Genomic DNA, 24862 nt, shown 5'->3' on the forward strand with positions numbered 1-24862 from the left:
CAGAGAAGAGGTGGTGCGCGGCCACTCCATGGATTGCCACTTTTTTTTTTCTTTCCGGTACGAAGTGATGAACCCACGTTTCATCGGCTGCGACGATGTTAGGCAAAAAAAGTGTCACGACAGGTGTCGCAACGCATAACCAATCCCTCTCAGATGGTCCTTCGTTGCCCTTTATGGTCTCCCGTTAGGCGGCGAGGAATCCAGCGGGCCCACACACCTCTTAGTAGCTGAACTGGTGGACGACTGTGGTAGCACGACCGTCTTCCTGTATCAGTAACCTCCACATCACCCACGTACTGCTTCCCGCAGAATGCCTCCTTCGTTTTGCTAAACAGAGAGAAGTCGGAAGATGCGAGCAACAGGTACGACCAACAGAGACGTACAGATGAGCAGCGAGGTGTTTGATTGTAGTCCTTCGATCATATCGAATGAGAGTGTCCGCACGTTCCGACATTGCAAAAGTCAAAGCTGTGTGCCTCCGCCGCGCACGCTGGGGAGATCGGACAAGTTGCCGGCCGCATTGGTCGAGCGGTTCTAGGCGCTACAGTCCGGAGCGGCGCGACCGCTGCGGTCGCAGGTTCGAATCCTGCCTCGGGCGCGGATGTGTGTGATGTCCTTAGGTTAGTTAGGTTTAAGTAGTTCTAAGGGCACTGATGACCTTAGATGAGCCCCATAGTGCTCAGAGCCATTTGAACCATTTTTTTTTCGGACAAGTTTCGGCGACCTTGTTGCGATGATGAGAGACGCCTCACCCAGCGACTGGCTCTTCTTTTGTTCACTGCCAGGTCTCATTCAGCAAGCGCCTATGAATATCTGTGATGCCTTGATTTTACGCCAAAACAAACTCAGTGGAATGTGTGATTCTATAGGACAACTGTCCAAGGATTTCCACCCAATAATATACAAACAGCAGACTCTGTACACAATTTATTAGACTGCCAATACTAAACTCTTTTAAATAACAAGAAATTCATATAACTTACAGAACTTAACAAATGGTTAGAAGAATGAGCTTTAAAAACAATAACGGCGGCTTGCCACCATAAAATCAAAGAACCTTTTACAACAGTGCTTTTAGAGTTCACCCAAGGGACAAAATCCAATAATAAGTTAACTTGGCAATACAACTTACGATCATTTACAAAAAACCTTTAAGAATAATGACACTTGGCACCATAAAATCAGAAAATATCAAGAGCTGTAATAAACAAAAAATGATAATAATGGCAACTTGGCACCATAAAATCCAAGAAGCACAACACACAACCAATAAATATAATAACAAAATACTAATTTGATACAACCAAAGGGCGAGGGCAGCTCCCAACGCAATCACAGACAAACAAGCGAGCTCTCAACACTTCGTAGCCTTCCGACTAGAAACGGTCCCCGAAATAAACCGCTGAGAGCTCCCCGACATGCCTCCCACAACTGCCCATCACTTACGCACCTTGGTTACGTCTCGTAACACACGACAGATAATATCAACACAAGATAAAATTCAAAAATTAAATAACAATATAACATTCCGACAGCACATGATGAACACGGCGCCGTTAGCTCGGGAGCTCTTAACAAGTGCCGGAAGCCAACACACACAAATCTTAATACACAATTCTCGCTTCTTAAAACAAAATAATAAAAGCCAAGAGCACGTGAATAGTCAAACTGAAACATCCCCATAGGAAAATTTATATTTTACTGTGCTGGAAAACCTCTACGTTATTTGATTTTCAAACAGCTGAGCAGAACTGAACGTTCTCAGACATTTCGCTCTTTACTTATTCTGATGATCACTAAACTAACACACAATATTTTTAGCTGACTAACAATAATCTATACCTTTCATGAATCACTTACCTCACAAAAAACTTCGTTACTCGAACTACAGCAATACAGCGTGCGCCAATACTGCCAGCTATATAAAAGATTCAAACTACTGAAGGCACTAACTACTCATAGGCATAGTTAGCAAATGAAAGATTTTGATAGAGAACAAACAATGTATTTACCTCAATAATCTTCAAAAGTCATCATATATATGTATCAGTTCATGATATCCAGTATTACAAATTTACTCTTTCTGATGGACACACGTCCAGATCGTCCGTTCTCAAAACTCCGCCATCTCTCTCCCCACATCCACCACTGCTGGCGGCTCACCTCCAACTGCGCAACGCTACGCGCTGTTCACATCCAACTGTCCAACACTACAATAGCGAATATTCTAACAATGCCAACCAGCCACAGACTGCACACAGCACAGCCAGTGATTTTCGTACAGAGCGCTACGTGGCGTTACCAATATACGAGGGCAGTTCAATAAGTAATGCAACACATTTTTTTTCTCGGCCAATTTTGGTTGAAAAAACCGAAAATTTCTTGTGGAATATTTTCAAACATTCCCGCTTCGTCTCGTATAGTTTCATTGACTTCCGACAGGTGGCATCGCTGTACGGAGCTGTTAAAATGGCGTCTGTAACGGATGTGCGTTGCAAACAACGGGCAGTGATCGAGTTTCTTTTGGTGGAAAAACAGGGCATCTCAGATATTCATAGGCGCTTGCAGAATGTCTACGGTGATCTGGCAGTGGACAAAAGCACGGTGAGTCGTTGGGCAAAGCGTGTGTCATCATCGCCGCAAGGTCAAGCAAGACTGTCTGATCTCCCGCGTGCGGGCCGGCCGTGCACAGCTGTGACTCCTGCAGTGGCGGAGCGTGCGAACACACTCGTTCGAGATGATCGACGGATCACCATCAAACAACTCAGTGCTCAACTTGACATCTCTGTTGGTAGTGCTGTCACAATTGTTCACCAGTTGGGATATTCAAAGGTTTGTTCCCGCTGGGTCCCTCGTTGCCTAACCGAACACCATTAAGAGCAAAGGAGAACCATCTGTGCGGAATTGCTTGCTCGTCATGTGGCTGAGGGTGACAATTTCTTGTCAAAGATTGTTACAGGCGATGAAACATGGGTTCATCACTTCGAACCTGAAACAAAACGGCAATCAATGGAGTTGCGCCACACCCACTCTCCTACCAAGAAAAAGTTTAAAGCCATACCCTCAGTCGGTAAAGTCATGGTTACAGTCTTCTGGGACGCTGAAGGGGTTATTCTGTTCGATGTCCTTCCCCATGGTCAAACGATCAACTCTGAAGTGTGTTGTGCTACTCTTCAGAAATTGAAGAAACGACTTCAGCGTGTTCGTAGGCACAAAAATCTGAACGAACTTCTCCTTCTTCATGACAACGCAAGACCTCACACAAGTCTTCGCACCCGAGAGGAGCTCACAAAACTTCAGTGGACTGTTCTTCCTCATGCACCCTACAGCCCCGATCCCGCACCGTCGGATTTCCATATGTTTGGCCCAATGAAGGACGCAATCCGTGGGAGGCACTAAGCGGATGATGAAGAAGTTATTGATGCAGTACGACGTTGGCTCCGACATCGACCAGTGGAATGGTACCGTGCAGGCATACAGGCCCACATTTCAAGGTGGCGTAAGGCCGTAGCATTGAATGAAGATTACGTTGAAAAATAGTGTTGTGTAGCTAAAAGATTGGGGAATAACCTGGTGTATTTCAATGCTGAATAAAACAACCCCTGTTTCAGAAAAAAATGTGTTGCATTACTTATTGAACTGCCCACGTAAAAACCTATACAGCCTACTTACAAAACCACAGTCTTAGAAGTGCCTTAACGACACCAAACGCGACTATTACACCAAGTTAATAATAACACAGTGAGATAAAAATACAGAACATACTACTAAATGGTGTTACACAAACCAAATTGATGAGATCGTGTTGTTCAGGTCCCAGAAGACCACATATACCAAGCAGCAGCAATTCACTATGCATATGCTGTCCAAAACCGCCTTTCTTAGGCAGACTTTACCCAACACATCAAATGCCAAATATACCATACATGAACGCAATTCCGGGCACGTAACAGGAACCACCTACGTGAATTCCTTCAAAAAGGAACAAACGGGCACCACCAAAGGTAACGCTGAGCAGACCGGGTGGGCAACGACCCACTCAGCAGGATAACCAAAAGATACTCCACTTGAACAAATAAATTAGTACCAACAAATATCGTAACGTCCCCCACACACGCACAGCAAAAACTTCCAACAGCGCCGTCTCACATCAGAATGAAGTTCAGAAACCGCTGCTGGAGCTTCCAGCGGAAAATCTGACGAGCCAACCGACCCCACACGCTAACCTGGCAGACGACTCCAAAATTCAGCAACTAGTTGTCTCCGGGGCAGAGTATCGTAGGACCATACCGGACCTCCACATCAAACAGGCAGGCAGAACAAGTACGCCGACTCCAATTAATCACGACCGCATGGCCAGCACAGCGGCGAGTCGCCTCCGCCCCAGACCACTCTGCTCATATTTGCGAGGCACAACAGCTTTAGCGCTAGTCACTAGCAGGTCAGGCAGAGCGAACTCCACATTCCGTGCAATACCCGGAAAACCGAGTACCCTCTCGCTTTCCGCCGACCACCGCAAACACACGCCAGCGACGTCATAGCAAATCACCACCGGAGCGCCACCCGCACCAGAACAGTGAACTATAATCGATTATAGCGCGCGCTCTAAACAAGATCACAGGATAGCGGCGCGCGCCGTATCACTTACAAGAGAAGGCCACGACGTTTGGAACGCGGATTTACTGCAAACTTCGTACACTCGTAGGACAACAAAATGTGTAAGCAATAGCGCGTAGTTCTCAAGCGTTACTGAGAAAATCGCAAGATAATTTCGGTCGTCAAACATATATCTGTGCTTGGCAATTGTAAATATGAAGCGGCTGCAGCCGTGTGGTGCAGGCACGGTAGTTCAGCGTGTTCGGTCAGAGCGTTAGCTACCCTTGATAATAAAAAGTCTGAGCAAATGCATCATCGAACAAACTGACCGGGTGTCATCGGGCGTCTGGCCTGAACAAATTCAACGAACAATATACAGGGTGTTACAAAAAGGTACGGCCAAACTTTCAGGAAACATTCCTCACACACAAATAAAGAAAAGATGTTATGTGGACATATGTCCGGAAACGCGTAATTTCTATGTTAGAGTTCATTTTAGTTTCGTCAGTATGTACTGTACTTCCTCGATTCACCGCCATGATTTCATACGGGATACTCTACCTGTGCTGCTAGAACATGTGCCTTTACAAGTACAACACAACATGTGGTTCATGCACGATGGAGCTCCTGCAGATTTCAGTCGAAGTGTTCGTACGCTTCTCAACAACGGATTCGGTGACCGATGGATTGGTAGAGGCGGACCAATTCCATGGCCTCCACGCTCTCCTGAGCTCAACCCTCTTGACTTTCATTTATGGCGGCATTTGAAAGCTCTTGTCTACGCAACCCCGGTACCAAATGTAGAGACTCTTCGTGCTTATATTGTGGACGGCTGTGATACAATACGCCATTCTCCAGGGCTGCATCAGCGCATCAGGGATTCCATGCGACGGAGGGTGGATGCATGTATCCTCGCTAACGGAGGACATTTTGAACATTTCCTGTAACAAAGTGTTTGAAGTCACGCTGGTACGTTCTGTTGCTGTGTGTTTCCATCCCATGACTAATGTGATTTGAAGAGAAGTAATAAAATAAGCTGCTGGATCGATGGATCGAGTTCCGTTCGTCAGTTTTTTTTATTTATTTTCAACGCAGTCCTTTTCTTTATTATTTATATTACAATTGACATAATGGATAAAATACGTGTAATCGGATGAACTTTTATTAAATTTACAATGTTATTTGACAGTCTACTAATTTTTATTATCACAAATAATGTAATATTCGTAACTATCGACTAGTAAACGACCAAACGCATGAAGTGATACTCAATATGTATGCTTGTTCGCAATTTGAGGAATCCCTTGTACCTGGAAGCATTCCGAAACGACTTGTTACCTCCAAGACCTGACCGGCACAGACGGCATTCGAAAGACGTACAATTAATCGTCGCTTTCGACTTTAAGAGTACAAGTTGCAGGATGGTATTTTTCGTAATAACGTAATAACATAAAGTTAAACGGCACCAGCTGCATTGAATAGATGCTATGTTTCCGCGTACGAAAGGTCTTTTGACGTTTTCCGTGGAAAAACAAACCTCGTTGACATTTTCAAAAACCTCTCTTTCAGACGATAGTTTGGAAGCAAACCATGCATAACGCAGTATTTCCTTAAAAATCGGCGCTGATTATTGGTTATGCAGTATCGAGTGTATATTAATAGCGTCTTCCGAGAAGCAATTTCTCGTTCTCTTTCGATTAAATATGAACAGTTTTGAAGACAGGGACAAGCATACATTTTCAGTATCACTTTATGTGTTTGGTCGTTTACTAGTCGATAGTTACGAATATTACATTATTATTTTATTTGTGATGATAAAAATTAGTAGACTGTCAAATAACATTGTAAATTTAATAATAGTTCATCCGATTACACGTATTTTTCCAATTATATCCATTGTAATATAAATAGTAAAGGAAATGACTGTGTTGAAAATAAAAGAAACTGACGAACGGAACTCGATCCAGCGCTCCCTTGACTTGATTGCCAATTTTTTTTTTTTTTTTTTTTTTTTTTTAAATTGTTCGATATTGTTCGCTGAATTTGTTCAGGGCGGACCTCCGATGACACTCTTTCAGTTTGTTCAATGACGCGTTCGTTCAGTTTTTTTATTAGAAAGGGAAAGCTGACATTCTGACCGAACACGCTGAGCTACCGTGCCGGCATCGCTCGCTGCAGCCGCTTCATGGTTAAAATGGCCAAGCACAGACATATATTTGACGACCGAAATTATCTTGCGATTTTCTCAGTAACGCTTGAGGAGTACGCGCTACTGCTTACACATTTTGTTGTCCTCGTGGAGTACTACGAGTGTACGAAGTTTGCAGTAAATCCGCGTTCCAAACGCCGTGGCCTCCCCTTGTTAGTACTCTGCTTGGAACATGCCATTTTGAAGGCTACATACGGCTCCGCCACCCATCGGAACTTCATGAAATTACAGGAGATGAAGCGAGAATATTCCGCGATCTCTCGCAACAAATTGTGCACTTTTTCAACTGAAATTGTCCGAGAAAAAATGCGTTTCATTCTTTATTGAACGCCGCTCCTTCCTCGCCCGTGGAGTGTGTATTACATGTGCTAGTGGACAGTGGGAGCGGCGAGCCGTGTACAGGTCGCAGCCGGGGGTTCCCCCCACGTGTCGACCAACCAGCAGCGGCGCCTGGCCAGATTGCCTGCAGCACCGCTGTCCCGCCTCCCCCTCCCCCTCACGCCCCCACTGTCAGCACCGGCCATCAGCGACAGCAGCTGATGAGATCCGCGTCCACTCGGCCGGCACGAAATCCCAGCCCAGCCCAGCCCAGCCCAGCTCCGCGCGGCAGTCGGATTATCGCGGCGCAGGGCGGCCTGTCATTTCGTCACCATAGGGGTGGGGGGAGCCTTGCCGCGGCGAGCTGCTACACCGATTGCCTGCCAGCGATGTGCTAGCCTCGCTCTGGGCCCCTAGCGGCTCCGCGCCCGTCTGTTCGATTGCCGACAAGCGTTTTCTCTTCATTTTATTCATTGGTCTCGCAAACGAATTGCTTTTCCACGTTGCAGAAAGTACATTTAAACTACAAGGTAGGATCTTCAAATTTCGTCACCTTAGTACGTTAGCACCAATAAAAGTCGTAAATACAGGGTGTACATTAAGTCGGGGTACACTTTCAATTATTTATTGCACAAAAACCAAACACTGAACATTATCTCTGACGACGACCACCTACAGTCCGAATTGCAGAACTTAAAACGTGTTTTCGGGGAAAATGGGTACAATAAAAGAGACATCCCTAACGCTTTCAAGGGCCGCCGACGAAAAACACCTGGTGAATCACTAGAAGAGGCCAAACGGACTGTATTCTTGCCATACTGTGGAACAATTGTCCTTAAGTTAGGACGTCTGCTGCAGAAACATGGGCTATGACCAGTGTTCCGGCCCGCCCCCAAGATACGAGATATGTTGCGCCCTGTTAAGGACGACATTGCTCTCCGAGTGTCCGGTGTGTGTTGTGTACCCTGTGAATGTGGCAGCATGTACATTGGACAGACAATTCGCACGGTTGCGGAGCGTTGTACTGAGCACAAGCGCCATATAAAACAAAGGGAGCTTGACAAGTCGGCCATAGCGGAGCATTGCCTAGAAAACGAACATAAGATACAGTTCGAAAATGCAAAAGTGTTGGCTCATGCTTCTACATATTGGGACTCCGTTATAAGGGAAGCGGCCGAGATTCGCTTAAACAACAATAATTTCAACAGAGACCAGGGATACACACTCAGCAGGGCATGGGGGCGGGCGTTGGACATCGAAAGAAAGCAGAAACAGATGCGCGACGCGGGACCGGCAGTTTCGAACGTGGCGCCTGCTCCTGGCGCCAGCTGACGTCACCGGTGCTGCCGCGAGCTGCCCGGGTCGACTTACGCGCGCGCGCCACATCGGATCGATCTGATTGGCTGCTGATGATGTCATCATGCCTATATAAGCGGGAGACCGTAACAGCCCCGTTCCCCTCCCCCATCTCTTCCCCTCCCTCCCTTCTTCAGGTCTCCCTCATCTCCTTGAACCTGGCAGATCCTCTGTATTGATCATCATCAGTGTGGCCCATCAGTGTTGTGTTTAGTGCTGTTTCTCGTGTGCGTCAAGAGGTGTGATTTTAATTGTGTACTGCCTTGAGGTTCGCCGTCAGTGTTACGTTGTGTGCTATGCCATCCGTCAACACCTTTATGCTCCAGTCATACTGTGCCTTGTGTTCTTTTACTCGTCGCAGTGTGTGGCTTTTTGTGTGTGCTACTTTTAAACAGTTTTTTATCTCCATTTTACAGTCACCCCGTTTTTTTTTGTTTTTTTTTTGTCTATTGCCTTCCATGATGTTCTCCCTTTTTCATGTCTATGTTCGCCTTTTTCTCTCCTTTGCTGTTTTTAAATGTCTTCTGTTGTTTTGTTCTATGTCTTTCAGCTCAAGAGCAGCGCATATGCTGCTGCCAGCCCGCCCCGATGGGGAATTGAAATACAATAAAGGAAAAAAGAAAAAAAAAAAAAAACAGCCCCGGCAGTCAGTGAACTCATGACGACGATGGCGGAGATGGTCATCGAAAGCTTGAGCATTTTATTCGAATTGACGCGGCTGGAAAACCGAGAACGTTTTATTCAGTTTCTTTAGTGTTTCAGTGTAAAATGATGATAGTGGGAAGGGGATATGCAATGTAAAAATGCCTTACAACACTAATGTGCCTATCCGACGGCGAGGATGTGCTGCACGTTTTTTCAATCGCTAATACAACTAACAATCACTGTAATACCTTATACACAGGGACGTCGAAATGGATCTGAAACGCCTGATAGGTTGTTGCAGGGTACGTCGTGTGGAGAACTGATTGTTAAGGAAAAAAATTCGATATGCTGCATCGTTTCCGGATTAATTATAATTGAAATGAGTCAATCAGGCCATCACGTGCGTAAATTCATGCGGCCCGCCAGAGACGGTGTCGCTAAGGTTTACTTCAAGAAAACGTACATAAATTGGGTATGCGATGGTAGTAAGGATCGAACGCGTGCCAAAGGCTGACCACCCTCATCCGCTATCATCTACGCTATGAGAACAATACTATCCGGCAGGCCACTAGAATCAGTGCGTACAAGAGCCTGATTAGATAACTCTAATGTTAATTTTCTCGGAACTGGCGCAACATATCGGATTTTTTCCGTAACATTTATCTCTCGGGGCAACATACCTTGCAACAACCTTACAAGCTTTTCAGACTGTTTCTAACCACCCTGAGTACTCGAGTTTTATTTACGAGTACCGACCACATGTTGTAGATTTCAGTGGAAGATCTCACATAGACCTACCATTAGGCGTCACCAGTATTTCTAAAAAAAGTGGGCTAAGTTTGGATATACGAGGTGCATTCAAGTTCTAAGGCCTCCGATTTTTTTTTCTCCGGACTGGAAAGAGATACAAACGTGCACAGTGTTTTAAAATGAGGCCGCGTTCATTGTCAATACGTCCCAGAGATGGCAGCACCGTACGGCAGATGGAATTTTACCGCCAGCGGCGAGAATGAGAACTGTTTTAAATACTTAAAATGGCGACGTTTTCCGTATTTGAACAGCGTGCAATCATTCGTTTTCTGAATTTGCGTGGTGTAAAACCAATTGAAATTCATCGACAGTTGAAGGAGACATGTGGTGATGGAGTTATGGATGTGTCGAAAGTGCGTTCGTGGGTGCGACAGTTTAATGAAGGCAGAACATCGTGTGACAACAAACCGAAACAACTTCGGGCTCGCACAAGCCGGTCTCACGACACGATCGAGAAAGTGGAGAGAATTGTTTTGGGGGATCGCCGAATGACTGTTGAAAGGATCGCCTCCAGAGTTGGCATTTCTGTGGGTTCTGTGCACACAATACTGCACGACGACCTGAAAATGCGAAAAGCGTCATCCAGGTGGGTGCCACGAATGCTGACGGACGACCACATGGCTGCCCGTGTGGCATGTTGCCGAGCAATGTTGACACACAACGACAGCATGAATGGGACTTTCTTTTCATCGGTTGTGACAAAGGATGAGACGTGGATGCCATTTTTCGATCCAGAAACAAAGCGCCAGTCAGCTCAATGGAAGCACACAGATTCACCGCCACCAAAAAAATTTCGGGTAACCGCCAGTGCTGAAAAAATGATGGTGTCCGTGTTCTGGGACAGCGAGGGCGTAATCCTTACCCATTGCGTTCCAAAGGGCACTACGGTAACAGGTGCATCCTACGAAAATGTTTTGAAGAACAAATTTCTTCCTGCACTGCAACAAAAACGTCCGGGAAGGGCTGCGCGTGTGCTGTTTCACCAAGACAATGCACCCGCACATCGAGCTAACGTTACGCAACAGTTTCTTCGTGATAACAACTTTGAAGTGATTTCTTATGCTCCCTACTCACCTGACCTGGCTCCTAGTGACTTTTGGCTTTTTCCAACAATGAAAGACACTCTCCGTGGCCGCACATTCACCAGCCGTGCTGCTATTGCCTCAGCAATTTTCTAGTGGTCAAAACAGACTCTTAAAGAAGCCTTCGCCGCTGCCGTGGAATCATGGCGTCAGCGTTGTGAAAAATGTGTACGTCTGGAGGGCGATTACGTCGAGAAGTAACGCCAGTTTCATCGATTTCGGGTGAGTGGTTAATTAGAAAAACATCGGAGGCCTTAGAACTTGAATGCACCTCGTAATGTAAGGGCCAAAGACAAGTTCTACGTCACTTCGTGTTCTTAAAAGTAGTACAGAAAGGAATCAGGTAGATGGACATACGTCTCCAACAACCATCCAGAGCATTTTATATCCGTTGTAGGTAATGTGGTGGTGAAACTTCATGGCGGATTAAAACTGTATGCTGGAGTGAGACTCGAGACCATAACATTTGCCTTCAGCGGGCAAGTGCTCTATCAACTGAGCTACTTGAGCACGACTCACGACTCGTCCTCACAACTTTACGTCCTCTCGTACTTCCGAAATTAAGGACTGATTGTCGTGCTCGGGTAGCTCAGTTGGCCGCGAAAAGCAAATGTTCCGGTTTCGAATCCCACGATTTCAGTCTGCCAGGAAGTTCCATATCAGTTAACATTCTGCTGAAGAATGAAAAATGCATTCTGTAATATGGTGGTGTTTAAGAGTAACACCTTCCACTCCATTGGAGTGTATCTAAAAAAAAGAACGAAAAGCTCTTATATTTTTGGTTTTAGTTACGTTTTCATTAACACTAGCAAGCCCACCAGGGTTTCCATTTGGTAATCACATTGGACATATGTGCAAATCTCCTTCTTCTCCCTCTCTTTGTACATCTTGTCCTCCCCTTCTCTCTGTCCATCACCCCTCTGCGTGTGTCAACACCTCCCATCATGCTGTCCATCTGCTCCTACATTCCCCTCTCTGTCAATCTTCTTCTGTACTGTCTCTTTGCCTTCTCTAATCTCTCTCTCTCTCTCTTTGCGCCCATCTTCCTCTCCACTCTCTCCGTCCATCTCCTTCTTCACTCCTTCTGTCGATCTCCTCCTCCACTGTCCATCACTTTCTCCACTCTCCCTCTGTCCTTCTCTCTCTCTCTTCTATCTCCTTCTTACCTCTCACCATATGAAACTTCCTGGCAGATTAAAACTGTGTGCCCGACCGAGACTCGAACTCGGGACCTTTCCCTTTCGCGGGCAAGTGCTCTACCATCTGAGCTACCGATGCACGACTCACGCCCGGCACTCACAGCTTTACTTCTGCCAGTATCTCGTCTCCTACCTTCCCAAGTTCGAGTCCCGGTCGGGCACACAGTTCTAATCTGCCAGGAAGTTTCATATCAGCGCACACTCCGCTGCACAGTGAAAATCTCATTCTGGAAACATCTCACCATATGCATTTCCTCGGCTCCCACTCTGTCTGTCTACTCCTCCCCTCTCTCTGACCTTGAGTCTTGTTTATTGGTATTGCAAATTCGGATCCCATAGCAGTATTCTAATAAGAAGCCAATAAACCATAAACACAACTTTCCTCTTTTCTCTGAAAGACGTCTGCGAGGAAGAAAACAAAACAGCACGTAGTTGTGTACATAATTTTTTAAAATCTATCTGTCTATATATATATGCTAAAAGTATGTAATTTATGTCCAGTAGAACGTGCAAAAACCTGAAGGAAATGGATCAAATATCTTTGGAGATTTTTTTAACAGTATTAAATCGATCAAGCACTTTCCGAGATTTCTGGTATCAATGTTAAACAACGACTTGTTTTTATATAATTGTATAGGTAATACTGTATTACAATAGCATTTCATAATGTTAGCATCACATTTCCTCACCAAGAAATGTCTCACTCTGAGATCCACGATGGGCGAATGTAATGTAATGTCAGCCTCGTGTTTCCCTGCATTTTTGTCAGCTCTGACTGGTGACGCCTTCTTTTGTTGCTCTGCTCGGCAGGTGTACCCCAAGCGCGACATCACGAACATCGTGGAGGCCAGCCACTACCAGCGGATCTCCAACTGGTGCCGCGTGGGACACAAGAAGTGCAAGAGCAGCCACTACGAGTGGGTGAAGCCGTACCGCTGTCTAGGTGAGTCCAGTCTGCACGCTGTCCTAGTCCGTCACACACAGTCGCTGCACTGCGGCCTCTCGGCAGGGCTGCCCAGGCAGTTCGGCGTTTTGACGGTCTAACGCGCCCGTGGTCTAGAGATCGCCGGCAAAGTAGCTCAGCCTGTTTGGTCAGAGGGTTAGCTGCCCTCTGTAATAAAAACTGAGTCAATGGATCAACTATGAACTTGAACAAGCATCGTGACGCGTCCGCCCCGGACAAATACAACGAGCAGTTGCGAACAAAATGAGATCAAAAAAAGGAAAAGGGGGTATCCTCTTTGATTAGTTATCAAACCGTCCTCTATCCCCGGTATGAAACACTGCAGCGCTTAAATTTTGGTTAATAATCAGCATTTGCGGCCGAAGACTTCCGGCATAACAAGTCACCCTCATTCTGCCAACGGTCTTGTTAAAAAGGAGGGGCGGACAGAGGTTCAGGGCACCCTCTTGTCCTAGGGGTGGGAAACTGTTCCTAAAGGCGGAAGAATCAGCTAAAGACACATAACATGTATCCACAGGAAATGTGGCCTGTAATTGAAAAAGTATCATAATGATCTCTCCGTTGGCAAAAGATTCCGGAATAATCCCCCATTCGGATCTCCAAGAGGGGACTACCAAGGGGGAGGTGATCATGAGAAAAAGACTGAATAACCAACGAAACGATAACGTTCTATTAGTCGGGGCGTGGAATGTCACAAGCTTGAACGTGATAAGGAAGCTAGAAAATTTGAGAAGGGAAATGCAATGGCTCAATCTAGATATAGTAGCGGTCAGTGAAGTGAAATGCAAGGAGACATGAATTTCTTGTCAGATGAGTATAGGGCAATATAAACAGCAGCAGAAAATGGCAGAACGGGAGTAGGATTCGTTATGAATAGGAAGGCAGGGCAGATGGTGTGTTACGGTGAACAGTTAAGTGATAGGGTTGTTCTTATCAGAATCGACAGCATACCAAAACCGGAAACGATAGTTCAGGTTCACTTGCTGACGTCGCAAGCTGAAAATGAAGAGGTAGAAAAAGTGTGTGAGGATATTGAAAGGGTAATACAGTACGTCAAGGAAGATGAAAATCTAATAGTCACGGGGTAACTGGAATACCGTTGTAGGGGAAAGAGTGGAATAAAAGGTTACAGGAGAATATGGGCTTGGGACGTGGAACGAGAGGAGGAAAAATTTCAATTAGTAATAGCGAATACTCTGTTCAAGACTCGCAAGAGGAGTAGGTATACTTGGAAAAGACAGGGTGATACTGGAAGATGTCAGTTAGATTACATCGTGATCAGACAGAGGTTCCAAAACAAGATATTGGATTGTAAGGCGTAACCAGTAGTAGATGTAGACTCAGATCAACTGTAATAGTGATGAAAATTAGGCTCAAGTTTCAAAGATTAGTCAGGAAGAATCAATACAGAAAGAAGTGGGATATGAAAGCACTAAGGAATGACGACATACGCTTGAAGTTCGCTAAGGCTATAGACACAACAATAAGGAATGGCTCACTAGGCGGTACAGTTATAGAGGAATGGACATCTCTAAAAAGGGCAATCACAGAAGTCGGAAAGGAAAACATACCTACAAAGAAGGTAACTGCGAAGAAACCATGGGTAATAAAAAAAAAATACCTCAGTTGATCCATGGAAGGAGGCAGTACAAAAATGTTCAGGGAAATTCAGCAATACAGAAATACAAGTCGCCGAACAATGAAATAAACAGGCAGTGCAGGGAAGCCAAGACGAAATGGTTGCGCGAAAAATGTGAAGAAATCGAAAAAGAAATGATTCTCGGAAGTACTGTCTCGGCCTATAAGAAATTCAAAATAACATTCGGTGATATTAAAAGCGAGGGTGGTGACATTAAGTGTGCAATGGGAATTCCACTTTTAAATACAGAGGAGAGAGCGAATAGCTTTAAACATTCAAGGCCTCTGTAATGTAGAAGACTTGTCTGATGTGATAGAAGAAGAAATAGGAATCGATTTAAAGAGATACGGGATCCACTATTAGAATCAGAATTTAAGAGAGCTTTGCAGGACTTAAGGTCAAACAAGGCAGAAGGGATAGATAACATTCCATCATAATTTCTAAAATCATTGGGGAAGTGGCAACAAAACGACTACTCAAATTGGAGTGTAGAATGTATGAGTCTGGCGACATACCACCGGACTTTCAGAAAAATATCATCCATATAACTCCGAAGACTACAAGAGCAGACAAGTGCGTGAATTATCGCACAATCAGCTTAATAACTCATGCATCCAAGTTGCTTACGGGAATAACATACAGAAGAATTGAAAAGAAAACTGAGGATGTGTTACATGACTCTCAGTTTGACATTAGGAAAGGTAAAGACACCAAAGAGACAATTCTGACGTCGCGATTGATAATGGGAGCAAGACTGAAGGAAAATGCAGACACGTTCATAGATAGGATCTGTCGACCTGCAAAAAGCGTTCGACAATGTAAAATGGTGCAAGACGTTCGAAATTCAGAGAAGAATTGGGGTAAGCTACAGGGAGAGACTGGTAATACGCAATATGTACAAGATGCAAGAGGAATGATAAGAGTGGACGACCTAGAACGAAGTGCTCGGATTAAAAAGGGTGTAAGACACTAACATAGTCATTCGCTCCTACTGTTCAATCTGTATATCCAGAAGCAATAACGAAAATAAAAGAATGGTTCAGGACTGGGATTGAAATTCAAGGTGAAACTATATTAATGATACGATTCGCTGATAACATTGCTATCCTGAATGAAAGTGAAGAAGAATTACATGATCTGCTGCACGGAATGAACGGTATAATGAGTACGGAATATGGATTGAGAGGAAATCGAAGAAAGACAAAAGTAGCGGAAATAAGAACAGCGAGAAAGTTGACATCAGGATTGATGGTCACGAAGCGGATAAAGTTAGGGAATTCTGCTACCTCGGCAGCAAAATAACCAATGACGGACGGAGCAAGGAGGACGTCGAAAGCAGACTAGCCATGGGAAAAAGGGCATTCCATGCCAAGAGAAGTCTGCTAGTGTCAAACATAGGCCTTAATTTGAGGTAGAATTTCCGAGAATGTTCATTTGGAACACAGGATTGTGTAGTGGTGGACCATGGAGTGTGGGAAAACCGTAACAGAAGAGAATCGAACCATTTGAGATGTGGCGCAACAGACGAATGTTGAAAAGTAGGTGGACTGATAAGGTAAGGAATGAGGAGATTCTGCGCCGAATCGGAGAGGAAAGGAGTATATGGGAAACACTGACAAGGAGAAAGGATAGGATAATAGGACTGATAAGACATACGGGGCTGACTTTCGTGGTACTAGAGGGAGTCGTAGAGGGAAAAAAACTGCGGAGGAAAAGAGAGATTGGAATACATCGAACAAATAATTGAGGACGTAGGTTGCAAGTGTTGCTCGGAGATGAAGAGCAGAGGAATTCGTGGCGGGCTGCATCAAACCAGTCAGAAGACTGATAACTAAAAAAAAAAGAAGTGCCTGATAGAATGTGGTACGCTGTTCCTCAGAAAGACATCCAACAACTTTGCCAACCAATGCCAAGGCGCGTAACTGCTTGCATTAGGGGCATAAATGGACGAATACATCATTGACTTGCTCAATTTGTGAAGCTCTTCACCTTGAATAAATCATCCAGGTTTTTAATTTTTTTCTTTTTTGTGTTAACTATATTTTCCGGGTCAGTATTATTTTGCCCATCCACTACATCAATGAAATCAAAATCTATACTTGTTTTGTAAATAAAACTGCGTTTTCCTGCTGCTAGTAGAAGGAAAAGGCAGTTTTATTTACAAAACAAGTATCGATATGCTTGCTCCGGAGGATGGCCACACAGACAAACTTGTAAATGAAAATCTGCTGCTCTGTGTCATTGAATACCGTGTTGCACCACCTCGCGCAATGTAGCAAGATTGGATCATTCTTGTCCTGCTGTCCAAAACGTGGTGTTGATGTGGGCTGCTAGTCTATACAGGGTGTTACAAAAAGGTACGGCCAAACTTTCAGGAAACATTCCTCACAAACAAATAAAGAAAATATGTTATGTGGACATGTGTCCGGAAACGCTTAGTTTCCATGTTAGAGCTCATTTTAGTTTCGTCAGTATGTACTGTACATCCTCGACTCACCGCCAGTTGGCCCAATTGAAGGCAGGTAATGTTGACTTCGGTGCTTGTGTTGACATGCGACTCATTGCTCTACAGTACTAGCATCAAGCACATCAGTACGTAGCACCAATAGGTTAGTGTTCAGCACGAACTTGGTTTTGCAGTCAGTGCCATGTTTACAAATGCGGAGTTAGCAGATGCCCATTTGATGTATGGATTAGCACGGGGCAACAGCCGTGGCGCGGTACGTTTGTATCGAGACAGATTTCCAGAACGAAGGTGTCCCGACAGGAAGACGTTCGAAGCAATTGATCGGCGTCTTAGGGAGCACGGAACATTCCAGCCAATGACGCGCGACTGGGGAAGACCTAGAACGACGAGGACACCTGCAATGGACGAGGCAATTCTTCGTGGAGTTGACGATAACCCTAATGTCAGCGTCAGAGAAGTTGCTGCTGTACAAGGTAACGTTGACCACGTCACTGTAGGGAGAGTGCTACGGGAGAACCAGTTGTTTCCGTACCATGTACAGCGTGTGCAGGCACTATCAGCAGCTGATTGGCCTCCACGGGTACACTTCTGCGAATGATTCATCTAACAATGTGTCAATTCTCATTTCAGTGCAAAGGTTCTCTTTACGGATGAAGCTTCATTCCAACGTGATCAAATTGTAAATTTTCGCAATCAACATGTGTGGGCTGACGAGAATCCGCACGCAATTGTGCAATCACGTGATCAACACAGATTTTCTGTGAACGTTTGGGCAGGCATTGTTGGTGATGTCTTGAACAGGCCCCATGTTCTTCCACCTACGCTCAATGGAGGACGTTACTATGATTTCATACGGGATATTCTACCTGTGCTGCTAGAACATGTGCCTTTACAAGTACGACACAACATGTGGTTCATGCACGATGGAGCTCCTGCACATTTCAGTCGAAGTGTTCGTACGCTTCTCAACAACAGATTCGGTGACCGATGGATTGGTAGTGGCGGACCAATTCCATGGCCTCCACGCTCTCCTGACCTCAACCCTCTTGACTTTCATTTATGGGGGCATTTGAAAGCTCTTGTCTACGCAACCCCGATACCAAATGCAGAGATTCTCCGTGCTCGTATTGTGGACGGCTGTGATACTATACACCATTCTCCAGGGCTGCATCAGCGCATCAGGGATTCCATGCGACGGAGGGTGGATGCATGTATCCTCGCTAACCGAGGACATTTAGAACATTTCCTGTAACAAAGTGTTTGTAGCTACGCTGGTACGTTCTGTTGCTGTGGTTTTCTATTCCATGATTAATGTGATTTGAAGAGAAGTACTAAAATGAGCTCTAACATGGAAAGTAGCGTTTCCGGACACATGTCCACGTAACATATTTTCTTTCGTTGTGTGTGAGGAATGTTTTCTGAAAGTTTGGCCGTACCTTTTTGTAACACCCTGTATGTAGACTACATAAAAAAGCCTATATGGAAATGCGATCCTCTCCAGGGATAGAAGTTATTGCTAGGGTAGCCGAGGATGGAGAGCAGCATCATACCATCCATTCTCTGCGAAACATTGTGAAGTGCATGGCAGAGGGTATGTCCCACAGTACCAGTTACTAGGGCTTTTTTCTATTCAAATCATGTGTGTGATGTGGGATGAATGATTGTTTAAATGGCGCTGCGTTTGCTGTGTTAATCTGATCCCTTGCTCAATAGCCCTGTGGGAGCGATATATAGTGGGTTGTAGTGCATTCCTGCAGTCACCATTTACATCCTGTTCTCGAAACTTTGTTAGCAGAGTTTCTCCGGGGAGTTTACGTCTGTCTTCAATAGTCTGCCTATACAGTTCCTTCAGTACCACTGTGGCACTCTTCTGTGGGTCAAACAAAATCTGTGACCATTCGTGTTGCCCTCCTCTGTATGTATTCAATATCCCGTGTTAGTCTTATTTGGTATGGGTCGCACACACATGAGCAATGCCCTAAGATGGGTCGCACGATTGATTTTTAAGTAACTCCTTTGTGGACTGACTGCATTTCCCCAGTATTTTACCAATAAATTCTAATCTGCTACCTGCCTTACCCATGGCTGAGCTTATAAAGTCGTTCCAATTAATGTGGCCCAGAAGTTTTACACCCAGGCGTTTGTGTGGGTTTACGGATTCCAACGGTGACTGACTAATGTTATATTCATAAGACATCTTGATTTTTTTTTTTTTTTTTTTTTCGTTTCGTGAAGTACACAGTTTTATATTTGTGAAGATTTAATGCAAGTTACCGATCTTTGCACCATTTTGTAATCTTATCAGGGTCTGAGGGAATGTTTGCACAGCTTCGTTCAGACTATATTTCGTTGTAGATAACTGCATCATCAGAGGCTACTATTTACATTGTCTGCGATATCATTACCTTACAACATGAACAGCAAGGAACCCGAAACACTTCCCTGGGCACACCCAAAACTACTTCCACATTTATCGACGATTCTCCTTTCAACATTACATGCTGCGTTCTCTCTACCAAGTAATCTTCAGTCCAGTTACAAATTTCGCCCAGTACAAACAAACTTGATTTTGTTGGAATCGTTGTCACAGCGGCTGTAGATTATGTTTCAAAAAAGGGTGCAGCAAACAGTCGCAAATCCACTGTGTATATATATATCGCAAATCCACTGTATATATATATATATATATATATATATATATATATATATATATATATATACTGCAGATCTAGTTTTCGTGTATTGAATAGCTATGTTCAATGCATTTAAATCGAGCCATACAGACCCTTCAAGTTTTTGCTAACATGTTGTTGTACGTCCTTACGGTGTGCATGCCCGTTAGAATGTGAGGACACGCGACCTAGAGTCGTCCAACAGCATTTTGTCAAAAGGCTGACGCGTCCACATACTCGATTTAAATGCACTGAAGGTCGCTTTTTGATACCTGAAATCTACAATTATGGTGAAAAAAAAAAAAAAATCCAGACTGGGTTTGAGACTGTAAATACAGACTGGATTTGAGGCTGTTTATTGAGTCGTGTTTCCATTTATTGGCTGATATCCCACATAATTGTACATTTGATGATAAGCTTAGACGTGGCACTCAGTCAAATGCTTTTCGAAAATCAATAAATACTACACCGACCCGGCTCCCGTGGACCATGGCATTCAGGATGTCATGTGAGAAAATGCCAGTTGGGTTTCGCGTTATCTATATTTCAGTATACTTGCTGGTTGCCTTTAAGCAGCTCAGAATAAGTTCTAAGAGTCTACAACTAACAGATGTAATGGTTATTGGACGGACATTTTGAGGATCACTTCTACTACCAGTATTGTAGACAGGTGCGACCATTGCTTTCTACAAGCTGCTGGGCACGGAGTTCTGTTCGAAGCTTCTTTGATAGATTATTGTTAACAGAGGGGCTAACTCAGCTATAAATTTGGTGTAGAATCTGATAGGGATTCCATAAGGCTCCGAGAATTTTAACGATTTCGGCTATTTCTCAACGCCACTGATCCTGACATCTATGTCACTCATCTTTTCAGTGGCACGAGAATGAGGCATTACTTGTGGGTTTTGTTTCTAAACGAACATTTGAAAACAGAGTTAAGCATTTCTGCTTTTACTTTGCTCCTGTCAATCACAGTTCTTGCCTTGGTCTGGATGCCTTTACGTAGGGCCACAATTTCTTTGGGTTTTGTGGAGCATCTTTCGGCATTATTCTGCTACATTCTGCTTGGACTACCAGTGAAACCACGAACCGTCCTCTAAAAATCGTGCAGCAGGGTGGTGCAGCGCACGGCGGTCCAGTATCTGCTTCTCGCTGCTGCCTGCTGCAGGTATCTGTGACGTCACAATGTGGCGCCGCTGTGGGTCAAGTGGCCCATTCTGCACGTCGTCGTAGCTGAGGGAAATCACCTCTCGAGAACAGCCCCAGAGACAATGGCCCGCATTCAGGCGCCGCACAATGGCAGACGCCGGTAGGCGGGTAGGGGTCTCGGTACGATGCGCCAAGCAGCCACTCGCTGCCCGAAACATTTCGTGACGCACCTCTGCCGCTGCCCGGAGAGTGTCGAGCGCAGGCAATCGATAGTCGCAACGCGGCACGAGGCAGACGGCCGGGCAGGCGCCGGCCAATCACCGCCCGCCACGCCTCAGCTGACTGTTGGAGGAGGCCGCGCGCTGCTGTTTCGCGTCGACTCCGCGGGCGGCGCCACCGCCCGCTGACAAATGACAGACAGCGGGCTGGTGGAGCCATCTGCCGGCGCGCTGGACGAACTGAGCGCCCCACCCACCTATAACTGGGCCGGGCTTTTACGCGCGCTATATCCCTGTCATTAGGACCGCGAGAGCGGCTTTTAGCTTCTGCTCTGGCCCCCACCCCACCTCCCCTTCTGCAGGCATGAAGAGCGTTCGCATTTAGCGGCGTTTGGGCAGAACGCAAGAGGCTGCCGACTGCCATTGTCGTTAGAATGAGGTAAAATCTAGACATTTATTTCCTTTTCTAAAGAAGATGATGTTATTCGCTCTTTCTATATAAACTATAGCCTAAGCACCGAACGAATTTGACTCGCCAAATTTTATCTTTGGCGAAATAAATTACAAAATAAGTCGTAACAATTAAAATCATTTGAAAATTCATGAAAGACTGTTAGGAATTGTTACGATTTATTTAAAAGATATCGTATATTCAAAAGAAGTCCTTTCTATTTGGGTCTTCATTCAAAACTACGACAAATACCGCACTGTATGATAAATATCCATTAGTAGCAATATCGATGATAATAAAATAAGAAGACACGTGCTTTTTGTAATACTTGCGGTAGTATTCTTGTTTTTTGATATTCTTAACCTCTGGACACAAAGTGGCGACTAAATATTCATTCGCCGTCTTGTAACTGTAGAAATTACAGTACTATTTTACTCTTCACCGGCCGGGGTGGCCGAGCGGTTCTAGGCGCTACAGTCTGGAACCGCGCGACCGCTACGGTCGACCTGCCTCGGGCATGGGTGTGTGTGATGTCCTTGGGTTAGTTAGGTTTAAGTAGTTCTAAGTTCTAGGGGACTGATGACCTCAGAAGTTAAGTCTCGTAGTGATCAGAGCCATTTGAACCAACTATTTTACTCTTTCTTTATGATATAAGAAATCAACAAGCAAAAATATATGCGATGACAGAGATTTTAAATTATCCGCGCTGCACGTGTGCCGTAGCTTGCACTCACTGCCATAGCACCATTTACTTTACCGAAAATTAAAGTATTTTAAATCCTGTTTTATTGAGACGGCACACGTAACAAGGAAGTGTTTGCTGCTTTACTGAGCTAGTTAATCACACCATTTGAAATGCTGACACTCTCAGCAAAAGGTTCAAAGAAATGGCTCTGAGCACTATGGGACTCAACATCTGTGGTCATCAGTCCCCTTCTCTTAAACCTAACAAACCTAAGGACATCACACATATCCATGCCCGAGACAGGATTCGAACCTGCGACCTTAGCAGTCGCGCGGCTCCGGACTGAGCGGCTAGAACCGCTAGACTCAGCAAAAGGTAACAGAAAAAAAAAAAATCTGCAGTCGTCACCTTATTATAAGGAGTCGATGGTTTACAGCTAATAATTCCACTTGATAAAGCTCGTTCCCCAACAACAGTTATCGTAAATAATGGAAATTGTCCATTACGGGTGGCGCTGATCTCAAGGTTTGTTATATTTTTGGAAAGTTACAACTAGCCTCTGTAGGTGAATGCATCTTTATTAAAACTGCCTGTATTGTCCAAGCGACAGTAGGCCCTTACGTTAAAAAAAAAAGAAAAAAAAAGCATCCAGTGAAGATTGTTTGTATGTGCAGATACATCCGTATTCTACAAACCACTGTGAAGAGCATGACAGCATGGAGCCAATTCGAAGGATTTCCTATAATTGCAACCACTTAAGGAACGCGGGAAAAGTAGCTGCGTAAATTTTTCTGTGCGTGCTGTATTATTAGTCTAGTCTTGTCTTCACGATCCTTCCTTTAATGATACTTTGGGGCCTGTAGTACACTCCTATAATGCTCAGTTAACGCTGCTCCGTGAAACACAATAAAATTCTACGCCACCCGACCAAAAATTTGCGGGACTGATTTTACTCCTGGCTCATAAGCGACACCAGCACAGAAATTGGCGATGGCAGCTTGAACTAACAACAGTAAACGACGAATGTGTATACTTTCGACCTGTCAGTTGTGAGCAGACATTTTTATACAACGGAGGTACGGCTGTAGTACGTCGACGCTGTTACGTCACAAATCGCAATGGAGCAACATTTATGAACCACGTGTTCATGACGCTCTGCAGAATGTTTTCAAGATGAGAAAACAGTGTGCAAAATTTGTCCCGCAAACGCTGACTGAAGAACAAAAACAACGAAACGGGGACGCCAGGCGCGACATGATTGAAATCCAAAACGCGGATAATGATTTTTCTGGAAAAAAGCATCAGAGTTGACGAGTCGCTATACTATCAGTACGAACCAATCACAAAATGACAAAGCACGGAAATCCTCATAAAGAAACAGCGCTTTGACGACATACCGGCTTCAAGCCTGTGTATCGCGTCAGTTGAACAACATCTCAAAGGACTTTTCTGAGGGGTTCAGTGGCTGTACGAACGGCCTTTGAGTTGTGTCCAAGTGGGGGAGCATTAAAACCGCACCCGGCCGGAGTGGCCGAGCGGTTCTAGGCGTTTCAGTCTGGAACCGCGCGACCGCTACGGTCGCAGGTTCGAATCCTGCCTCGGGCATGGATGTGTGTGTCGTCCTTAGGTTAGTTAGGTTTAAGCATCTGCTAGTTCTGCAAGGTTCGCAGGAGAGCTTCTGTAAAGTTTAGAAGGTAGGAGACGAGGTACTGGCAGAGGTAAAGCTGTGAGGACGGGGCGTGAGTCGTGCTTGGGTAGCTCAGTTGGTAGAGCACTTGCCCGCGAAAGGCAAAGGTCCCGGGTTCAAGTCTCGGTCCGGCACACAGTTTTAATCTGACAGGAAGTTTCAGGTTTAAGCAGTTCTAAGTCCTAGGGGTAGATGACCTCAGATGTTAAGTCCCATAGTGCTCAGAGCCATTTGAATCATTAAAACCGCTACCTTAACTTTCCTATATGGTTTCGTACCTCAACCGGTAAAAGCGGAACCATTATTGCGTCATTTTGTTTTCCGTCTGTCTCTCTGGCCGACAGCTCTTTTTCTCAGACACGTGTATAAGTAGCACATCGAAATATATGTCACATACTTAGGTCTTTGATCCCTTGGCGACGTAAAAAAGAAAATTAGCTTTTAAGTCAATGCAGTGAGAGGATAGGGTCATTTATGTTTCATATTTTGAGAAGTTGCTAGTTTCGGTAACGATTTTTTTTTTTTTTTTTTTTTTTTTTTTTTTTTTTTTTTTTGTCATCAGTCTACTGACTGGTTTGATGCGGCCCGCCACGAATTCCTTTCCTGTGCTAACCTGTTCATCTCAAAATAGCACTTGCAACCTACGTCCTCAATTATTTGCTTGACGTATTCCAATCTCTGTCTTCCTCTACAGTTTTTGCCCTCTACAGCTCCC

General features: G+C 44.8%; 1 protein-coding gene across 1 annotated transcript in view; it reads left to right on the top strand.

Annotated features, from left to right (window-relative positions):
* Positions 1-13259, top strand: part of LOC124550682 (amyloid-beta-like protein) — a 592369-nt gene extending 579110 nt beyond the window's left edge. Inside the window, exon 3 of the mRNA XM_047125407.1 lies at positions 13026-13259. Within this exon, the coding sequence (XP_046981363.1) occupies positions 13026-13259 (234 nt within the window). The remainder of the gene's footprint in view (positions 1-13025) is intronic.
* The last annotated feature ends 11603 nt before the right edge of the window (positions 13260-24862 follow it).

The sequence above is a fragment of the Schistocerca americana genome, chromosome 9, assembly GCF_021461395.2.
Source record: "Schistocerca americana isolate TAMUIC-IGC-003095 chromosome 9, iqSchAmer2.1, whole genome shotgun sequence".
Classification (NCBI taxonomy): Eukaryota; Metazoa; Arthropoda; class Insecta; order Orthoptera; family Acrididae; genus Schistocerca; species Schistocerca americana.